Raw genomic sequence first — 16,588 nt, 5'->3', positions numbered from 1 at the left:
ATAATTCCTAATTGCGTAGTTTTGATGATTTTAAACCCCGAGACATCGAGTCAACCACCCAAACAGCCCCCGACGCCCGCGCCGATCAGCATCAGTCTTCTCATCGAATTCTTCCTCCTCACTCGCCTCATCGGGGTTGTCCGAGTAACGTTCAGTTCGCAAAGCCGCGATTGAGACAACGCCAAGTTCGAAGTCGCCGTCTTGCTCACCAAAGAAACTAGAAGCAGTCAATACCAGCCCGCAATATGAAAGAAAAGAATAGTGATATACCTCCTTATCATGATACTGAATCTCTTAATATTCTTTAAATCCAACGGTTCAACGTCCTTCTTCTCCTTGCCGCGATACGTGGGACGGAAATCGCTCCACTTCACAAATATGGTCGTGCGTCCCTCGGCCCGGAAATCAAACTCCCAACTCAAAGTACTCTGCTCGCGACCATCGGGTCGCTTAGGAAGAATCTCATCCTTCAGAGTAAGGGTGTAGAGCTTGTTATCTGCGTGGTCGATGACAAGTTCAATGCCATCGTAGCGCGACAAGTTCCAGGTACGGTCTTCGCCGGTCGTACGCTGTGAAGCAAAGCCTGCGCCACCGAGGGTGGTGATATCGAGGTTACCATGGAACTTGGCCACCAGAGAGGACGGAGAGCAAGTGAGGGTTGAGTGGGAGGCACCGCCGCGGACGCGGTCATCCGAGGAGGTCCAGTCCTTGGAATCCCAGGCTCTGCAAGGTGTTAAATGGAATCATTGGGATGGAATATTCAAACGCACCGGATTCCACCGAAAAGAGGAAGGTGTGATGTTGGCGCCATGGTGTTTGTTGAATGCTCTGTGATGCGTTGAAGATGAATTATGGAGATTCTGGTGCGGAGGCGGTGTCGCGCGAAGATGGCGTCATTGCCGATCGGATCGATCTATACTTCCTTTTTTGTTTCTTCAGTTGAATGGCATTGTTACAGTACTTTAAACAGCAACACCAAGTAGTTTCTGTCTATAGGTATCATGTTGATGGTAAATAATCAATTATTCTTGTTCACATTTACACATGGGGTATCTGAATCCTGTCTATGTACACGATCGTCCAACTCGGTCGCTCTGAATCATGCTTATGCTTATGCATATTCCCTCCAATAAATACTCATTCCGAGGGCGTCAATACCGTATCCTTCTCTCCGTGGAGTTCGTCCAATCCATGGAATCCTTCCTCAATCACCCATTTTTGGCCGTCCGGGTTGTGAAGGACATGGCAGCTGGCACCAACCACCAGCAAGCCCGGTGGCCGTGAGCCAGCGGCTTCGAAGGCCATGCAGACGTGTTCCAACGTTGAACGGATTACACGCTGGTCAGGACAGGATGCACGCTCAATAATTGCGCAAGGGGTCTCCTTGGGCCAGAGGGTTCTGGAGCGTATGGTGTCCTCAGCGGGGTATGCAGTAAGGGACTCGATAAGGGCCGACAAGCGGTGAAGGGCCATCAAGAAAACCACAGTCTGGGTAGGGATATAGATAGGCGGATTGGGGGCGGCGCCTTTCCTGCCAGTTCCTGTACAGACCAACACCTGATCAGAGACGCCGCGATGAGTCGCGGGGATGTCCGCGAAAAGAGATGCGCTCATGGCGCTAGTGATGCCAGGTAGCACCACAGGAATATGGCCCTCACCACGGAAGAACTCGAACTCTTCAGCCCCGCGGCCATAGAGGTAGGGGTCACCCTGCTTCAATCGAAGCACCTGCTGTCCTTTCTTCAGCGCAGCGAGGCCCATCTGCAGAAGCTCTTCCTGTGCCTGATCGGCATTTCCCGGGAACTTGCGCGCAATATGGACTTCTGTCCTGCGAGGAATCAAGTCCAAAACTGGAGCTGGGACGAGCTTGTCAGCCAGAATAATATCTGCACTCTGGATAGCATTGTATGTGGCACGAGTGAGCAAGTCCGGGTATCCAGGACCGGAACCAGCAAGTATGATTTTGCCTTTCTTCGAGACGCCATTGATTCCATTGGCATCTTGTGGGTCTTCCCTCCCAGACGAATATGCTTTCAAGATGGTGTCGATATCGGCGTCGGTAATAGAGCTCAGCTTCCGGAGCGGCCAGTATTCGCAGATCTGTGACAACCAGCGCATCCGTCTTGATTTTGCAGCAGCGACATCGCCTTCCGTGACCAGGGAATTGAAGGTGTGGGCCTGGCCTGCCGTATCGTCGTCGTCGCACTCTGCTGCCACCTCACCAAGTCCAGCCGCATTATCCTCCTCCCAGAGCTTCCGCCTCACGGCGCCAAGCCGATCAATAGCAGAGCCCAGGTTTGCGGGAAGAAAAGCAGCAATCTCGCGTCGTAGTCTCGAGGCAAGCTTGCAACCGCGGCCAGAAGTGGTAATTCCAATATGCAGCGGGCCATCTGAGTAAGTTGAAAGCAGGGTGAATGAGCATAGTTCCGGGGCATCAGACACATTGATTGGAATCCTAAGACGCCGGCACATTTTTGAGATATGAGAGGCTGAAACCCTCGTTAGCATCAGTGCATCGCGCATGAGATTATTGAGAGGACCTACCTAATTGATTGTTGCCACCCAAAGTGACGAAAACCGTGTCCACTACGCGATCAACTTCCTCTCTGCCCAGGTTGGTCAGATCATCATCCTGAAACTCCCGACGCACCCATTGAGCAGAGCCATTGTTAATGTGTTCTGTCAAGGTAAAATGCATGTCGGCCGTCTCTGGCGCAATGATAACGGGCTTTGCGCCGGCTTCAAGAACCTTGGCGCATCGAGCAGCAGCCAAAGGATTGGCACCGACAATTAAATGAACCTGGGATTGGGCATCCCATGCAGCCATCAATGGCGATGGGCCGAAGTCACTTGAGGCGTCCTTCATAATGTCGTGTGCCGCAAACTGTAGGTTGCCCCTCCAAATCGTGGGGTTCGAATTAATGCTCCAAGCCTGTTCAACAAGCAAGCTAGGAGGAACTCAGATATAATTTGTCCCGAATGATTGAAGTAGAGCCTGGATAGGCTGGCACAACCTATGCACAATTCCTCGACGTTTCCGCGGAGAAAGAGGAAATACTCCGGAGTGAGTAAAAGGCCAGTCACGATTGGTGATAACCGCTGATAAGGACCCTGTTCACGATTGTCGCGCCACCCTGCAGAAATTGCGGGCGATAGTCCTGGGTTGTGTTGAGATTGGTGATCAAACAGGGGCGCAGTTATCAGTAGCAGACTGCGCACATAGAGATCGACGATGGGATTTGACGGAAATTTTTCTATACATCTGCAAATCCCGAAGCGGCTTAGAGCAAAATTGCGTGCTTTGGAGGCTTAGCTAATCTGGTTCCTGAATCCTAAGGCAGCCAGAATTGCACTTCATATCTGTTCTAAAAAGGAGTGGTGCTTGAGGCTAGTCAAAGTTCGAAGCCCCAAACAAATGCAGAGATGTTTGAATCTTGCTCACGACAAGCCAGTCTTAATGAAGTCCTTTGAATCTGAAATGAATGAAGACTTGATCTACAATCATATCATCTAGCCCTAATAGACCATTGATCAGAAACCTCAAGTATATATCTGGAAAGGGCAAAAGCTTCGGAGAAAACTTCCCAGTAAAATAAAATGCAACCTTGATCGACTTGACCATATTGAAGCTAAGTGTTGATCTGGTCACGTGCGGCGGAGCTGCAGCTCAGCCAAGGGCGGAAACACGCCCCAGAGCTCCGGCGTCATCATCTCCTGCCCTGCATCCACGAATTGCTTCCTCGGTACACCGTCGTGTCATCTGAGTTCCATTCTTACTTTGATACCATTGTCTCACGACCTCGAACGAACTTTATTTACACTCGTCACCATGTCTGACGGCGGCCTGTTGAAGCCCGAGAAGGACTTCACAAAGGAGGCCGACAAGGTCATCCCGGAGGCTGAGACCCTCGCAAAGGTACGGTCTGCGTCTCTCAGAGCTCCAAGTAAACTCTAACATGAAAATCTGTAGACCGATGTTCAGGGTGCCATCGACAAGCTGTTGGTATTGGAGAAGCAGACAAGACAGGTAAGATCTGTTCCATTCCACCAACATCCAAGTGCACACTAACTCTCTGGACCAGGCCTCCGACCTTGCCTCTACATCGCGCCTCCTAATCGCCATCGTCACCATCGCCAAGAACTCCGGCGACTGGAATCTCCTCAATGACCAAGTGCTCCTCCTCTCCAAGAAACATGCCCAGCTCAAGCAGGCCACGACGAGGATGGTGCAGGCGGTGATGAAGTTCCTTGATGACACTCCTAGCGTGGATGTCAAGCTATCCGTTATTGAGACTTTGCGGACAGTCACCGAGGGCAAGGTATGTTTGCCGTCCCATCCTTTTGTTGGATGCTTCTAACAGAAGCAGATCTTCGTTGAAGTCGAGCGTGCCCGCGTGACCCGGATCCTTTCAAACATCAAGAAAACACAAGGTGACCTTACCGCCGCGGCCGATATTCTGTGCGAGCTGCAAGTGGAGACCTTTGGATCGATGACACGAAGGGAAAAGACAGAGTTCATCCTGGAGCAGGTTGGATTGTGTATCGAGCGTGGAGACTGGACGCAGGCTTCAATCCTGATCCGCAAGATTAACAAGCGGTATTTCAACCGCAAGCCTAAGAAGAGTGCTGAGGAAATCGAGAAGCTCAAGAAGCAAGCGGAAGAGCGTGAGAAGACCCGTGGACCAGATGAGCCGCCGATGGAGGTGGACGACGATGTGACCGACCTCAAGCTCCGTTTCTACGACCAGCAGATCACCCTTGCCAACCACGACTACAAGTATCTCGATGTTTGCAAGAACTACCGGGAAGTACTTGATACCGAGGCTGTCGCGAAGAACCCCGAGCACCTGCGTGCAGTATGTGTTCCATCACCCTGACTTGAACTGTTCACAAACTAACAAGCACGACAGTCCCTTGCTCGCATCGTTTATTATATCGTCCTTTCCCCATACGACAATGAGCAGTCAGACCTTCTGCACCGTATCCAACAAGACTCGCGCCTGTCCCAGGTCCCCGAAGAGGCTCGTTTGATCAAGCTTTTCACTATTCCAGAGCTTATGCGCTGGCCCATGGTCGCCGAGCAGTTCGGTCCTCATCTGTGCAGCACCGATGTATTTGACGCCGAGGCCAAGCAGTCCACTGAGAACCAGGCCAGCCGGAGATGGGAGGATCTGCGCAAGCGGGTCATTGAGCACAACGTGCGTGTGGTTGCCAAGTACTACACCCGTATCCAGATGGGCCGGTTGACCCAGCTTCTCGATCTGACCGAGGAGGAGACGGAGAAGTATATCAGCGAGCTGGTGTGCTCGAAGACCATCTACGCTAAGATTGACCGCCCTGCGCGACTTGTCAACTTTGCTAAGCCCCGAGATGCGGATGATGTGCTAAACGAGTGGAGCAGTGACATGAAGAGCTTGCTTGGTCTGTTGGAACGGGTCGACCACTTGATCACCAAGGAGGAGATGATGGCTCGCATCCAGCCCTCTCAAGAGAAGGCTAAGGCTCGCTGATTTGTTCGGGACGGATGGGAATGCTGCCTTTGTAAAATAACCGGTAGACCCTTAATCGTTACACCATGGTGTCGAAGTTCATTGACCTACACGTACGTATGTAGCCTGGTCACTGGGCAACTTAAAAGTAAAAATTTCTAGGGCTCAATTGTATTGATACACATTGTCTATGGCTCACTCGCATATCCCTCAACATTCTGCGTAGATACAAAGGCTTTCCACCCTTTGTTGGTGGTGAGATTCTTCGAAGCTGTGTGAAAATGGTCTATGTTCGTAGAGATCTAAACTATATAGGATATACACCCAAATGTATATACTCATTCTAAGATGTTTCAGAACGGCACATCCATATCATTCACATCTCCCTCGTCCTTCGGTTTCTCACCGTTGGCGATCTCGTTCTTCTCCAACTGCTTCCGAATAAATTGCACTGCAGCATCGAGGTACGGCCGCTGACTGGGCACGAAGTGACCACCAGGATGGAATATCACCGACCCATCTTTCTCCGGCTCCCCAGCACAAGCATCCATCAATGCTTGACTCTTCGACTCATCCACAACCGAGTCCAAAGTCCCCAGGATATGCAACGCCGGGGTCTGAATAGGTGGGTGCTCGTAAAATGCCCGATACCTCGGCCCAGGCGCCCGGAATCCACTATACAACAGCGCAAACTTGAGCGGCGAATTTTGCAACTGTTCGAAAGCCGTTGGCCAGGGAATGCCCGAAGCGCCTTCAGATGAATCTTTTTCAAAGTGCTCGAATGCTTCTTTCCGACCCGGCTCCAGCAACGCCGCGACCATCGCAGCCATAGTCGCCCCTGTGAGAACCCAATCACGCCGTCAAAGGGACCTTGTTCGGTAATCACCTTGGCAACGGCTGCAAGTCCGTCATCCATACCCTGGTATAATGGCGGGTCTGCGGTATTTGACCGGCGCCACCAGCCGTAAGCCTCGGTTTCCTCTTCTGCCGCATTGTCGGACGGTTCATAGCCCGGGATATCACTCGCTTTGAGACGCAGCGGCCCAGTGGGATAAACGGCGTCGACCTCGTGTAGAGGGAATGCTTTCTGGATGTGTTTGACGAGGGCGCGGCTCTTTGCGTGGAAAAGGGCACCGGACTGAGTGTAGCCGTGCAACATGAGCAACTTGAGCGGCTGGCGCGTCGATGAAGGGTTCGGCGCCATTGGTAAAGACTGACTGGATAGATTGGCTGCGAGAAGCGAGAGACGAGTGCTGGCTTTGGACATTGGGGAAAGAGTGAGTGCGTCCAGATGAGGCTCGCGAAGATGTGGATTTCCGATAAGAGATAAGCGCCGAAATGTAAGATTCTCCCCTCCTCGGCCATTTCGGGGGGGGGATTTCGTTACATCATCCAAACACATCCTCAGTCCAGTACATCATGAGCGGACAGACTGGTAACATCGACCTCGCGCGGCTCGATGCGCAGATGACCGAGCTTCTCGAGTATGTTTATGGGTTTCCCAACAAGTGAATACAACACTGGCTGTTCGGGAATACTTCCGTCGCCTTTGCGAACCTACGTCCTGCCTCGAAGTACACTGTTAACTAAAACACACAGGGCATTTGAAGACCACCCCCAAATGCAACCACCGGTGACACATCCGACCGTCTACTTCCTCATGGACTTTGTCCGCAACACTCAAAAAGAGCTCAAGGGCATCGATGCCGAGAAATACGCAGCTGGCGACCAAGCAGCGCGCGAACAAGTACTGGAAGTCGTAGGACGGAACCAGTTCACCTATGTACTCCTCAATGACTCGTCTGGCAAGGTCTCAGTTATGACAGGCAGTGACCCGAACAACCCTGTTGATTTTGGCGCAAACATCAAGGCTAAGGCGCGGGCGTTGACAGAGGGCTTAGCATAGCTTGTCTGATTTCATTTTACCCTTGTTTGATCGATAAGCGATGTTCGAATCCGGTGGTCTCTACGACAAAGAAATGAGCCACCCAGGATTGATGTGATGACTGTATATCTTTTTTTTGTTCTCTTGTCTCTCGTTAATATTCTTGAATGTTGATGAATTGTCCTGTCTTTCGCAATGTATCATTAGAGAAAACGTTATGACTATTATGTGAATTGACGAAATAGACCCTTTATCTGTTTGACTCCAACATTGTCTTGAACCCCTCTATATTTCTAATGCTAGATCTTGAAGTATATACACCAGGGCCACTTCTGACGAATATAACGGTCATTTCTCGCGGGACTCCCTCGAATACCCGAGAAACCTCTAAATTGACATCAGTGTCGTTTCATGAATTAGTTGCATTCGCCATCATTCCAACTGGTTCCCCAATATGGCAGGCTCTCCATGGTGGGTATGAAGAATATGATGTCATGTCTTGAGATGTACCTGGCCGGGAAACCCGTGTTCAGTTACGTAGTCGAGGTGGGGAACCCAACACAAGATTAATGCACGTCCTCGGCTGCGGGGCAGGGAAGAACCTAAAGAGAACGGGTCTTCTGATGCGGGCTCGTTATGACGTTAGAGACTATTGTCTGGCATGAGTCGTGGGGAGGGTTGAGTGGTGTGATGGAGGGTGGTTAGCATGGAAGTAATCTAGCGGTCTTGGCCACAACTAGGCTATCGATGGGACCTGTTTTCGAGGTTCCTCATCTATGAGACCCTTGAGAAGATCTACGTCAACGTGATGAATGCTTTTCACAGCCGACATGGACGCTTGCCAACTACAAGGTACTTTACTTGAACTTCTGACGTTTACCTTCTACGCAGTGCCAGTATCAGGTACAACTCAGATTGAGGAACCAGTATACAGGAAAAGCAATACATGAAAAGATTTCAAAAAACAAAGACACGGCACAAGCGAAGCAAAGTGCCTTTTGTGCCAGATATCCGGAACTCCTTGAGCTGAATGCTGCGTGCTTTTGTCGAATGCGCGAGTCATTCCATCCTCTATCTGTCATCGGTCGAAAACATTAAACCAAAAAAGACGCTGTGGTGCATCATCAAGCGGAGCAAGTAGGACAACGGAGACGATCAAAACGCCACATTTCAATTTTTGGTTTTTCCGGGGGCATAAAGAGAAAGAAATTGGTATGGATCGTATCATATCATTGTCTCCTCCAACCCCCGACACTTTTCCTTGTCAAGGGTGTTTTTGTTTTCCCGTGAAAGGTGGTTATAGAAAAAGAGAAAAAAGGTGGTATGTGACATTTTGAACGGCGGTCTCCGTTAACAAAGAACCATGAACCGGACCGAAGCGGAGACCGAAAACCCGGAACTGGTATTTTCATCCTAGTTGCTCCATGCTATCCTCTGTGCGTTTCAACAAGACAAAAAAAGAAATTTCATTTGCGCGTCTCGTTTACTTGCGGCGGAAAGAGCAGCCCTCAGTAAGACGGGCCTTGCCACCGGTGGGCTGGCAAAGGACGGTCGAGCAGCCGGCGCAGATGACGACGGTCTGGGCGTGCGAGAAGACAGTAGTGATGGTGAAGCAGCCGGGGCACTTGACGTCCATGAAGAAGGAGCGGGGCTGGGGCACAAGAGTCTGCACAGCGATGTCCAAGTCAGCGTTCTATTCGTATTTCCCGGGCGAGTGATTCTCCTTCTCGTCGGCGGGGGCTGGGTGGCGAAGGATCCATGTTCGGTTATCCCTATCCATCTCCCTTGTCCACCTTTGTGCCTTGTGCATCGGATGTCGAATTTCGAGGGTTTCGTACCTTGAGCTTGTGCTTGCGAGCCTCAGCCTGAGGCGTGGGGTTGAGAAGGTCGACCGCGAGAACCTGTTGATGACGGTGATTAGCTTTTGAAGATTTTTGAGCAGGGGCGTGTGTCAAGCCCCGTCCAGGTCCTCCATTGGGTGTGCATCGAGAATATCGAGAGTCTGGACGCAGAGCGACGACGAGGGTGGTAGCTTACCATCTTGACGATAGAAGATCAGCGAGTGAGTTGATGAATGGCGCTGATGGCGATGGCCTTGTGTGAGTGGAATGGATCCCAGGAGAAGTCTGAAGGGATTTGTCGATGGGGCGGTAGGGCTTGTGCCCTCGCTTGACTCCCCGATTCGGGCAGGCGCGAGGGGAAGCACCCACCAATCAGGAGGGTCTATGCACTCCGCCTTCGTGAATACGTGGTTCTGCCTGGAGGATCGGGCAGGCAGTCAAGTGCTTTGAAGCTTCTACAGATTACCCGTGTCAACAAGCATCTTCAGGAACTTTCTAATTGCATCACACATTACGTCTCATATTCTATAACTCCACACGGAGAAAGGCACCGGTGTTGAAAACTTATGTACTGCTGAAATCAATCATGAGCCACCACATTACCCTTGTTCTTGAGCAACTTCCCCGCCTCGCCCCGCGATCGCGTGATCGAGGTTGAACTATTCGCCACGCAGACTTTACCTTCTCTAGAGAGTCTTCTTCGACGCACCCTCGACCTGGACCTTGACTGCTGAGCCATTCTTGCTCTCAGTCTCCTCAAGATACGGGTACTTGATCGTCAAGCACCAAATGTCGACGTAGTCGCAGATGGTGGTGATCACATCGAACTGGAAGAATTAGCGGGACACATAAAACAGGAATTCAAAGGGAACCTACCACGAAGCTACCGTACACACCGACGGCCATACCAAGACATCCGAACACGAACATTGTCTGCCTGAAGGTATCACCCAGCACGGCAGTCGACCAGAGCCCGAAAACAGGACCGGCGCTGTCAACAACTCCGAGAGCGAGCGGCAAAAGCAGGACGTTGTAATATGGGAAACCGGATTGAACAAGGTGGCCAACGATCATGCGACCAACGGCGTAGGCATTGATTAGGCTGACATATAGACCGAAAGGAATGGTGTAGTTCTCCAGGACGGCAGGGTTCAGGTAAAGATAGGCAGGGACCAGCGTCCAGATGGCCAACATGGGGAGTAGACCATACAGAGGCGCAAGAGGGTCCTTACCGCGCTGGCGACGGACCTGCATGACATGCATGATACTCGACCCGGTGGCGAAGAACAGCACGAACGCGCCGTACACCAGGTACCACTGCGTCCAGGGCATGTTGTACACCTGCTCGGAAAGGAAGCTGGGCTTAGACACTCCGACGCTTTCCAGCATCGGTTGGTGCCAGAAGCTGCCTCCGCCCATGTAGGCGGTGATCGCGTAGACCAAGCAGAGAGTCAGAACACCCTCGACGGGACCCGAGATGATTCCCAAAGTGAGAACCTGGGTGTAATACTCATCCCAAGTCTGGACGTAGAAGGTCATAGTTGCTGGACGATGTTAGAGCTGCATGCGAGGGGAAGGACACGGGACGTTTCTTACATCCGAAAAGAGCCAAGAAGGTCATCCACGACTGGCCAAGGTTCATAGCCGACGCAAAAATCAGTACACCCAGTCCAGTGTTACAGGCATCGACACCTATAATAAAGATCAGCCTCTGTACTCGTCACCATAATTAAGTAGCCCTCAAAACATACTGTGATCGAAGAGCTCGCCCAGAGGCCCGCTCTGTTTCGTTCTCCGCCTAAATTCAGAGTTCAGTCGTGATCCAAACGCCAGAAGCAAGAATCAAACGTACGCCTGCATGCCGTCAACGGCATCAAAAGTCTGATACAGGAACAAGCCGAGCGCGCAGCTGGCGTAAACCCAGGGCGGGCAGTCCGTGTCGAGATTGGGATTGTACCACATAACGGTGAGGAAATTGATCACGACGAACATGAATCCAGTGAGGGTGATCTACCAATAATTAAGGCGTGCGTTGGACAAGAGGCTCGTGGGCAGGACTTACGGCATTGGGCCTGTCGCGAAGAAGAAACAAGAGAGCAGAGTTAGCCTCGGCGCAAATTCCAGGAAGCCCGCAAAGCTCTCATGCGCGAGCTTGGAGCTTCGAAACCAAAAAAAGAACTCACGCCATGCTCATGGGGAAAAGACCAATCACACAATTATTGTAGAACGGCTTCAGGACGAACCGACTGAGGAGCGAGTGGTCGATGCCGGCATATTTGTAGTTGCGAAGGTTGGGAAGGTGATGCTGGCGAATGTACACCATCCTGGCGACTGTGTCCGACGACTTTGTCTCAACGCATATGCTCGAGGAGTACTAGGTCCTCGGAGGACGAGGGAGTTCAGTGGCTTCGGCCGAGGAGTGGACGCGACGACTGCGGTGCGGGTTCAGGGACGAGCGGGCGAACGAGGAGAGCGACAGATGCTGGAAGAGTGAAGTGTACGAAAGGAAAAGAGAAGAAGAGGCCAAAGCCAGTTGATGAACAAGGAAACAAGGCCCCGCTAGAGAACCAGAGCGGGATTCGTCGAGATTAGCGCCAAAAGCAAAACAGCGGAAAAATTTGAGGCCACTTGGTCCGCGGTGGAGATCACATACAGAGTATATACCCCAACAGTTTATTTTCGATCTGAATCAACATGCAAATATTTTGCTTCTGTTTGACTCTTCCACGAGATTCCCTGACTGGCATTCCCTTGATGATCTGAACTCGCCTCGACGTCTACAATTCTCGCGGCATAGCACGTGCGATAGCGAATCGCTGTGACCGGGTTTCTTTCCGCGGTGCCAATAAGATGCCTCATTACCGAATGATCGTCCATGCAACAAGTGGGGTTACCCGAGGCCGTTGTTTTCGGTTGGGGTTTGAGAAAGGTGTAGATTTCGTACAGAAAGAAAATAAACAATATGAAATGTATGCTGGGGAATCCATGCCTAGATACACGATACAAAGCATAGATGCCTGATAAGCTTGATGATCCATCCCCCTTGGCCATACAGTGAGCGCCGTAGCAAGAAGAAATCAACAGCACCGGATGAGGTGGAGTTGATCAGAGTGCCTGGTCCTTTAGCTTTTCGCCCTATGACCCTTGTGCTCTGGCCCTTAACCGACCGGACTCCACGGCATGGGAACCAGAATCCGACTCTGCATCGTCTGGATCAGAGGAACGGTCTTGTGCACGGTTTCAGCCCACCCCTCAACACTCCAGGACTGCTCTCGTCGAATTTTGCGTTCCTCCAGGTTGGCAAACTGCCAAAGATGGTGCACCGTGTTTAAATCGCCAATTTGCACGAACCACGCGCCCACGCCTTCCATGACCTCGCGCCGGGCGGTCAGACCGCGTCGCCAGTGTGACTCCCATTCTAATAGGTTGCCTGGGTGTAATGTGTACGAGCGAAGCTCGAAGATTCCTCCCAACTGGCGCGGCGGGGTGGTAGGCCAGAATGAGAATTCCTGCATCAGTGAGGTCTTCTTGCTCTTAATGAGACTCTTCAACTTGCGATCAAACTCGGGGAACTCGGGGTGTTGCGAAATGTTGTGCAGGGAGACATGGTAGCCCTCATAGCGCTGATATTCCCAAATGTGGACTTTTTGGGTTAGGTCTGCTCCACTACATGGGCGAGGGTCGACTCACTGAAGGTGTCGTTATCACCCACTTGGGTGCGCCAGCTGCCAACAAGGTTGACGCGGTTCTCCTCTGTGCCGGCCATGCGGGGGTACCACTTGCCCACTAGCTCCACATACTCGTCTACCTTGTCAGGCTTGACATCATGGAACACAATCGAGTGGACGTATTTGCCACGGGCCAAAACCTCGGAAAGGAGCGCTGGATATCCTTGTCGAAGTGCTGACCCTCCTTGGTGCCGTAGATTAACGAGGACAGCGGATTGCGCTTAGACTGGGGATCTTGAGAGTGTTCTTCTCCTATAGAACGATGCATGGCGAGTGAGCCCATTGCCTCGTGATCAAGAGCCTTGGCCGCATCAAAAACAGGGCGGGATTGATTATAGTGGCTCGCATTGCTCACTTGCGGAGCAGTGGGAGCGGACTCACGGGAAGGGGTAGAGGCAGAAGCATGGACAGACTGACTCTCTTGCTGTTCCTTTCTTCTGCGAGCCTCCTCGAGGTTCTCACGAAACTCCTTCTGCCGTCGGTTGTAATCAGCCGAGTCGGCTGTCAGGTCTCGAATGGAAGGGGCACGGGAGGCCACCGCCGAGGAGCTGAAGGGTCGTGCCAGCGACGTCGCCGATCTCACGAAACGCGGAGCCAGCATTGTGGTTAGGGGAGGAAGTAGATTGACAAAAACGAGACGGATTTGGTTGAAAGCAGGAAGGGGAGGGGGAGCTGTGGCAACAATTCAAGGAAGGGGACGGCAGAACCAAGTGGAATCGCAAATGCAAAAGGTGGGGGGAATAAGGAGAGTGTAGACAGTAGAAAGTAGTGAAGAGAGGCGAGAAGTCAGAGGAGAGACAAAGCGTGAAGAGACAAGAACGAAGAGGGGAAAGAAAGAGGAGATGATCGGACAGGGACTAGGCTAAAAGCGAAGGAAGGAGGAAAGGGCACGCGAGATCGACGGGAATTCCGGGGCTAGAGTATGTTTCGTGTAATTTCTCGAGAAAAGACTCCGTGTTGGGAATCCACCTGAATTGATTTGACTAGAGACGGCTAGAGACTGGGGCTGACCATGGCAAGCTACGGTGCATGTGCGGGGAAAGGTGAAGCTGTCCCAAACCGGGGCATCGGGGGATTGGGGAACGGGGTAACAGGGTGGGTAATAGTGACATCGAGACCGGTACGGCTTCCACTATCGAACGACGGTATTACGATTATTCTCTCCAATGACCTGTCTTTACCACTCTGTCATTACCCTAACTTGACCCTCGCATCTGAAGTATCCGCCGTTGGACGGCGGACTGCAGCGGATATCGGCGATTATCTGCCTCTTCCCAAGGCCTGAGCAACGGACGATCGTCAGGTATGGTTTTTCGCCATCATGACGACGGGCTCCAATTGTACTCCATTCTACCCCACAATCCTTCACCGATGTCAGTGTACACGATCGGATCATAATAAAGTACCTCGCTCGACTATGTAGCTAGAATGAGCTCAGTTGTCGGACAAACCGATCCGGCATGACGTCGACACGCGATTGGCCACCGCCCGGCAGATCTCTCGATCATCCCACCATCTTTCACTTCGACATCCTCCAAGGGCATCATGGCTGACTGCAATCCTCCTCTTTCTTACGAGGCTTCGGCCACAGCTACCCACCAGCACGAGGCTGCCTCGTTGCCATCCGAGGTGGTCTCATGTCTGAAGAATTCCCGCTTCGTATGTCCACCGCCATCCTCACCACAACAATTGCACTGACCATGGCCTCAATCAGCTTCATCTGGCAACATGTGACAATCTCACTCCCATATTTCCCTCATGTCCTATACCTACCTTCCCTCGACCCCCTTTGACCCCTACCCGACCATTATCATGACTACCAACCCCTCATCGCGCAAGACCAACCACCTGCTGTCTAACCCGCGTGTGTCCCTGCTGGTCCATGACTGGGTATCTCATCGTCCACCGACTCGCACTGCCAACTCGCACGGTGAGCGTGAAGGATCTCCCCCGCCCGCGGCGACCCGTTCATCGTTGGCAAGCCTGCTCCTCAACTTGAACACTAGCGCTTTGTCCAGCATCTCTACCACCATCACCGGCCAGGCCCGCTTCCTCGAGCCTGACTCGGAAGAAGAAAAGTGGTGCAAGGAGCGGCACTTGGAGAACAATACATTCGAGGAAGAGGAGATCACCCTGTTTGGTCAGCAGCAGGCTCAGAACCCGAGCCTGAGACGGCCTAGCTTGGCCATCGATAGCGATGTTCGGGTTGTGACTGTGCAAGTCCGCGAGGGTCGCATTGCGGACTGGAAAGGCGGAGTTCGTGACTGGATTCTGCTTCCGATTGAGCCGACTCAGGAAGGCCTTGTCAATGGCGTATAGCCGAGGCCGCGTGCCATCTGATCGGGTTTTCATAAAACGAGTTTGTACGCATTTATGTCGGATCGTTCGAATTTGTGTCGATGGATGGCTGGAATTAGCTGTGAGACCAATAACAGATTGCGAATTGAACGTGACTTGGAGATGTCCTAAGCTGGTAATCAGCCTAGATTGAACACAACCACTAGCAGTACGAGAAAGGAAAAAAAAAAGAAATGGATACAAAGACACCCACCAGTGACGGCCATTCCGTAAATTCCTAAGGTGGGTGTTGGATGGTCAAACCGTAACAGGCCGCTCAGACCTCATCCTTATCAGAGTCGGAGCTCCCAGCTTCTCCGCAACTCTTAAGACCCATAACCTCTCAACTCCTCGGAAAACTCCACCAACCATGAGCACCTAGCATCCTCTCTTCTCTCTCTCAAACCTCGAAATCAGCACCTATTCCTTAAAGATGAGACTCGCCCACCTCCACCTCCCACATACAACGCCCTTCAAACGGGTCTCTGAGCTCCAACAAGCCCTGACCACGCGCTTTCTCACACACAAGAAACTCGCTTCCCCTGGATCAATATCCTCACAAAACACAATCTTGAACCTGACATCACTCCCACCACCACCGGACCCGACAATCATCACGTTCACCCCAAACCCGGTCTACACCACGGGTCGCCGTGACCTCCCGCCTTCAAATACCTGCGCCTCCGCAACGCTCTCCCTCCCGCCACCCCTTGAACCAATCCGCTCTCTATTAGAACCTGGTCCCACTGCGAAAGCGGAGTACGTTCCGACGCTACGCGGAGGTCAAACAACGTACCATGGACCGGGTCAAATGGTAGCATACACGATCCTGGATTTAAAGAGACTTGGATTGACACCGCGGTGTCATATCCGGGTTTTAGAGAATAGTGTCATTGATCTATTGAAGAGGTACGAGGTGAAGGGCTTCGTGACTGAGGATCCGGGGGTTTGGGTGGATGATGGTGTGGCGAAGAAGATCACTGCGGTGGGAGTGCATTTGAGGAGGAATATTAGTAGCTTTGGAGTTGGGTTGAATGTTACGAATGAGCCTTTGTGGTTCTTTAGACAGATTGTCGCTTGTGGGTTGGAAGGGAAGGAGGCAACTAGTCTTGAGGGGGTTGGTGTTTCTGTTGGCGTCGATGAGGTTGCGAATGGATTTGTTGAGTGTTTTGTCAAACGAGTGAATGAGGACTTTGCTTGTGACGGGGCGTCAGGGGAGAAGATTGAGGAAGTATATTCTGTTCAGGAAGAGGATCTCAAGTTCTAAAGCACCTGGATATCTACCAGGAAGTATGAGAGACGTGGGAG

At 51.8% G+C, this 16,588-nt stretch overlaps 10 protein-coding genes across 10 annotated transcripts; 4 read left to right on the top strand and 6 right to left on the bottom strand.

Annotated features, from left to right (window-relative positions):
• Positions 1-30: 30 nt before the first annotated feature.
• N7477_006826 (CIA30 family protein) lies at positions 31-811 on the bottom strand (the record flags this gene model as incomplete). The annotated part of the gene is made up of 3 exons (XM_056968489.1): positions 31-217; positions 271-723; positions 771-811. The coding sequence occupies 3 exons, from the start codon at positions 809-811 to the stop codon at positions 31-33; spliced, it is 681 nt and encodes a 226-aa protein (XP_056821285.1).
• Positions 812-1,137: 326 nt separating this feature from the next.
• N7477_006825 (putative siroheme synthase) lies at positions 1,138-2,866 on the bottom strand (the record flags this gene model as incomplete). Its single annotated transcript, XM_056968488.1, has 2 exons — positions 1,138-2,489; positions 2,545-2,866. 2 exons carry the CDS (start codon positions 2,864-2,866, stop codon positions 1,138-1,140), a joined length of 1,674 nt encoding a protein of 557 aa, XP_056821284.1.
• Positions 2,867-3,829: 963 nt separating this feature from the next.
• On the top strand, positions 3,830-5,510 carry N7477_006824 (proteasome regulatory particle lid subunit RPN5; the record flags this gene model as incomplete). The annotated part of the gene is made up of 5 exons (XM_056968487.1): positions 3,830-3,916; positions 3,971-4,027; positions 4,083-4,319; positions 4,368-4,856; positions 4,911-5,510. 5 exons carry the CDS (start codon positions 3,830-3,832, stop codon positions 5,508-5,510), a joined length of 1,470 nt encoding a protein of 489 aa, XP_056821283.1.
• Positions 5,511-5,842: 332 nt separating this feature from the next.
• On the bottom strand, positions 5,843-6,756 carry N7477_006823 (alpha/beta hydrolase; the record flags this gene model as incomplete). The annotated part of the gene is made up of 2 exons (XM_056968486.1): positions 5,843-6,327; positions 6,360-6,756. 2 exons carry the CDS (start codon positions 6,754-6,756, stop codon positions 5,843-5,845), a joined length of 882 nt encoding a protein of 293 aa, XP_056821282.1.
• Positions 6,757-6,908: 152 nt separating this feature from the next.
• Positions 6,909-7,395, top strand: N7477_006822 (uncharacterized protein; the record flags this gene model as incomplete). Its single annotated transcript, XM_056968485.1, has 2 exons — positions 6,909-6,973; positions 7,089-7,395. The coding sequence occupies 2 exons, from the start codon at positions 6,909-6,911 to the stop codon at positions 7,393-7,395; spliced, it is 372 nt and encodes a 123-aa protein (XP_056821281.1).
• Positions 7,396-8,857: 1,462 nt separating this feature from the next.
• Positions 8,858-9,414, bottom strand: N7477_006821 (40S ribosomal protein eS27; the record flags this gene model as incomplete). Its single annotated transcript, XM_056968484.1, has 3 exons — positions 8,858-9,040; positions 9,213-9,275; positions 9,412-9,414. 3 exons carry the CDS (start codon positions 9,412-9,414, stop codon positions 8,858-8,860), a joined length of 249 nt encoding a protein of 82 aa, XP_056821280.1.
• A 487-nt stretch (positions 9,415-9,901) lies between these two features.
• Positions 9,902-11,538, bottom strand: N7477_006820 (aminoalcoholphosphotransferase; the record flags this gene model as incomplete). Its single annotated transcript, XM_056968483.1, has 7 exons — positions 9,902-10,042; positions 10,092-10,759; positions 10,812-10,907; positions 10,967-11,013; positions 11,068-11,225; positions 11,278-11,287; positions 11,399-11,538. The coding sequence occupies 7 exons, from the start codon at positions 11,536-11,538 to the stop codon at positions 9,902-9,904; spliced, it is 1,260 nt and encodes a 419-aa protein (XP_056821279.1).
• An 835-nt stretch (positions 11,539-12,373) lies between these two features.
• N7477_006819 (NIPSNAP family protein) lies at positions 12,374-13,544 on the bottom strand (the record flags this gene model as incomplete). Its single annotated transcript, XM_056968482.1, has 3 exons — positions 12,374-12,858; positions 12,906-13,097; positions 13,124-13,544. The coding sequence occupies 3 exons, from the start codon at positions 13,542-13,544 to the stop codon at positions 12,374-12,376; spliced, it is 1,098 nt and encodes a 365-aa protein (XP_056821278.1).
• A 1,157-nt stretch (positions 13,545-14,701) lies between these two features.
• Positions 14,702-15,262, top strand: N7477_006818 (pyridoxamine 5'-phosphate oxidase family protein; the record flags this gene model as incomplete). Its single annotated transcript, XM_056968481.1, has 1 exon — positions 14,702-15,262. One exon carries the CDS (start codon positions 14,702-14,704, stop codon positions 15,260-15,262), a length of 561 nt encoding a protein of 186 aa, XP_056821277.1.
• Positions 15,263-15,713: 451 nt separating this feature from the next.
• On the top strand, positions 15,714-16,547 carry N7477_006817 (lipoyl(octanoyl) transferase LIP2; the record flags this gene model as incomplete). The annotated part of the gene is made up of 1 exon (XM_056968480.1): positions 15,714-16,547. One exon carries the CDS (start codon positions 15,714-15,716, stop codon positions 16,545-16,547), a length of 834 nt encoding a protein of 277 aa, XP_056821276.1.
• Positions 16,548-16,588: the final 41 nt, after the last annotated feature.

Source organism: Penicillium maclennaniae (genome assembly GCF_028827695.1).
Source record: "Penicillium maclennaniae strain IBT 15551 chromosome Unknown utg000006l:1.0-2513246.0:1.0-2515036.0, whole genome shotgun sequence".
Classification (NCBI taxonomy): domain Eukaryota; kingdom Fungi; phylum Ascomycota; class Eurotiomycetes; order Eurotiales; family Aspergillaceae; genus Penicillium; species Penicillium maclennaniae.
Note: the sequence above shows the minus strand (reverse complement) of the source record. Positions and strands in the feature narration are given on the sequence as shown.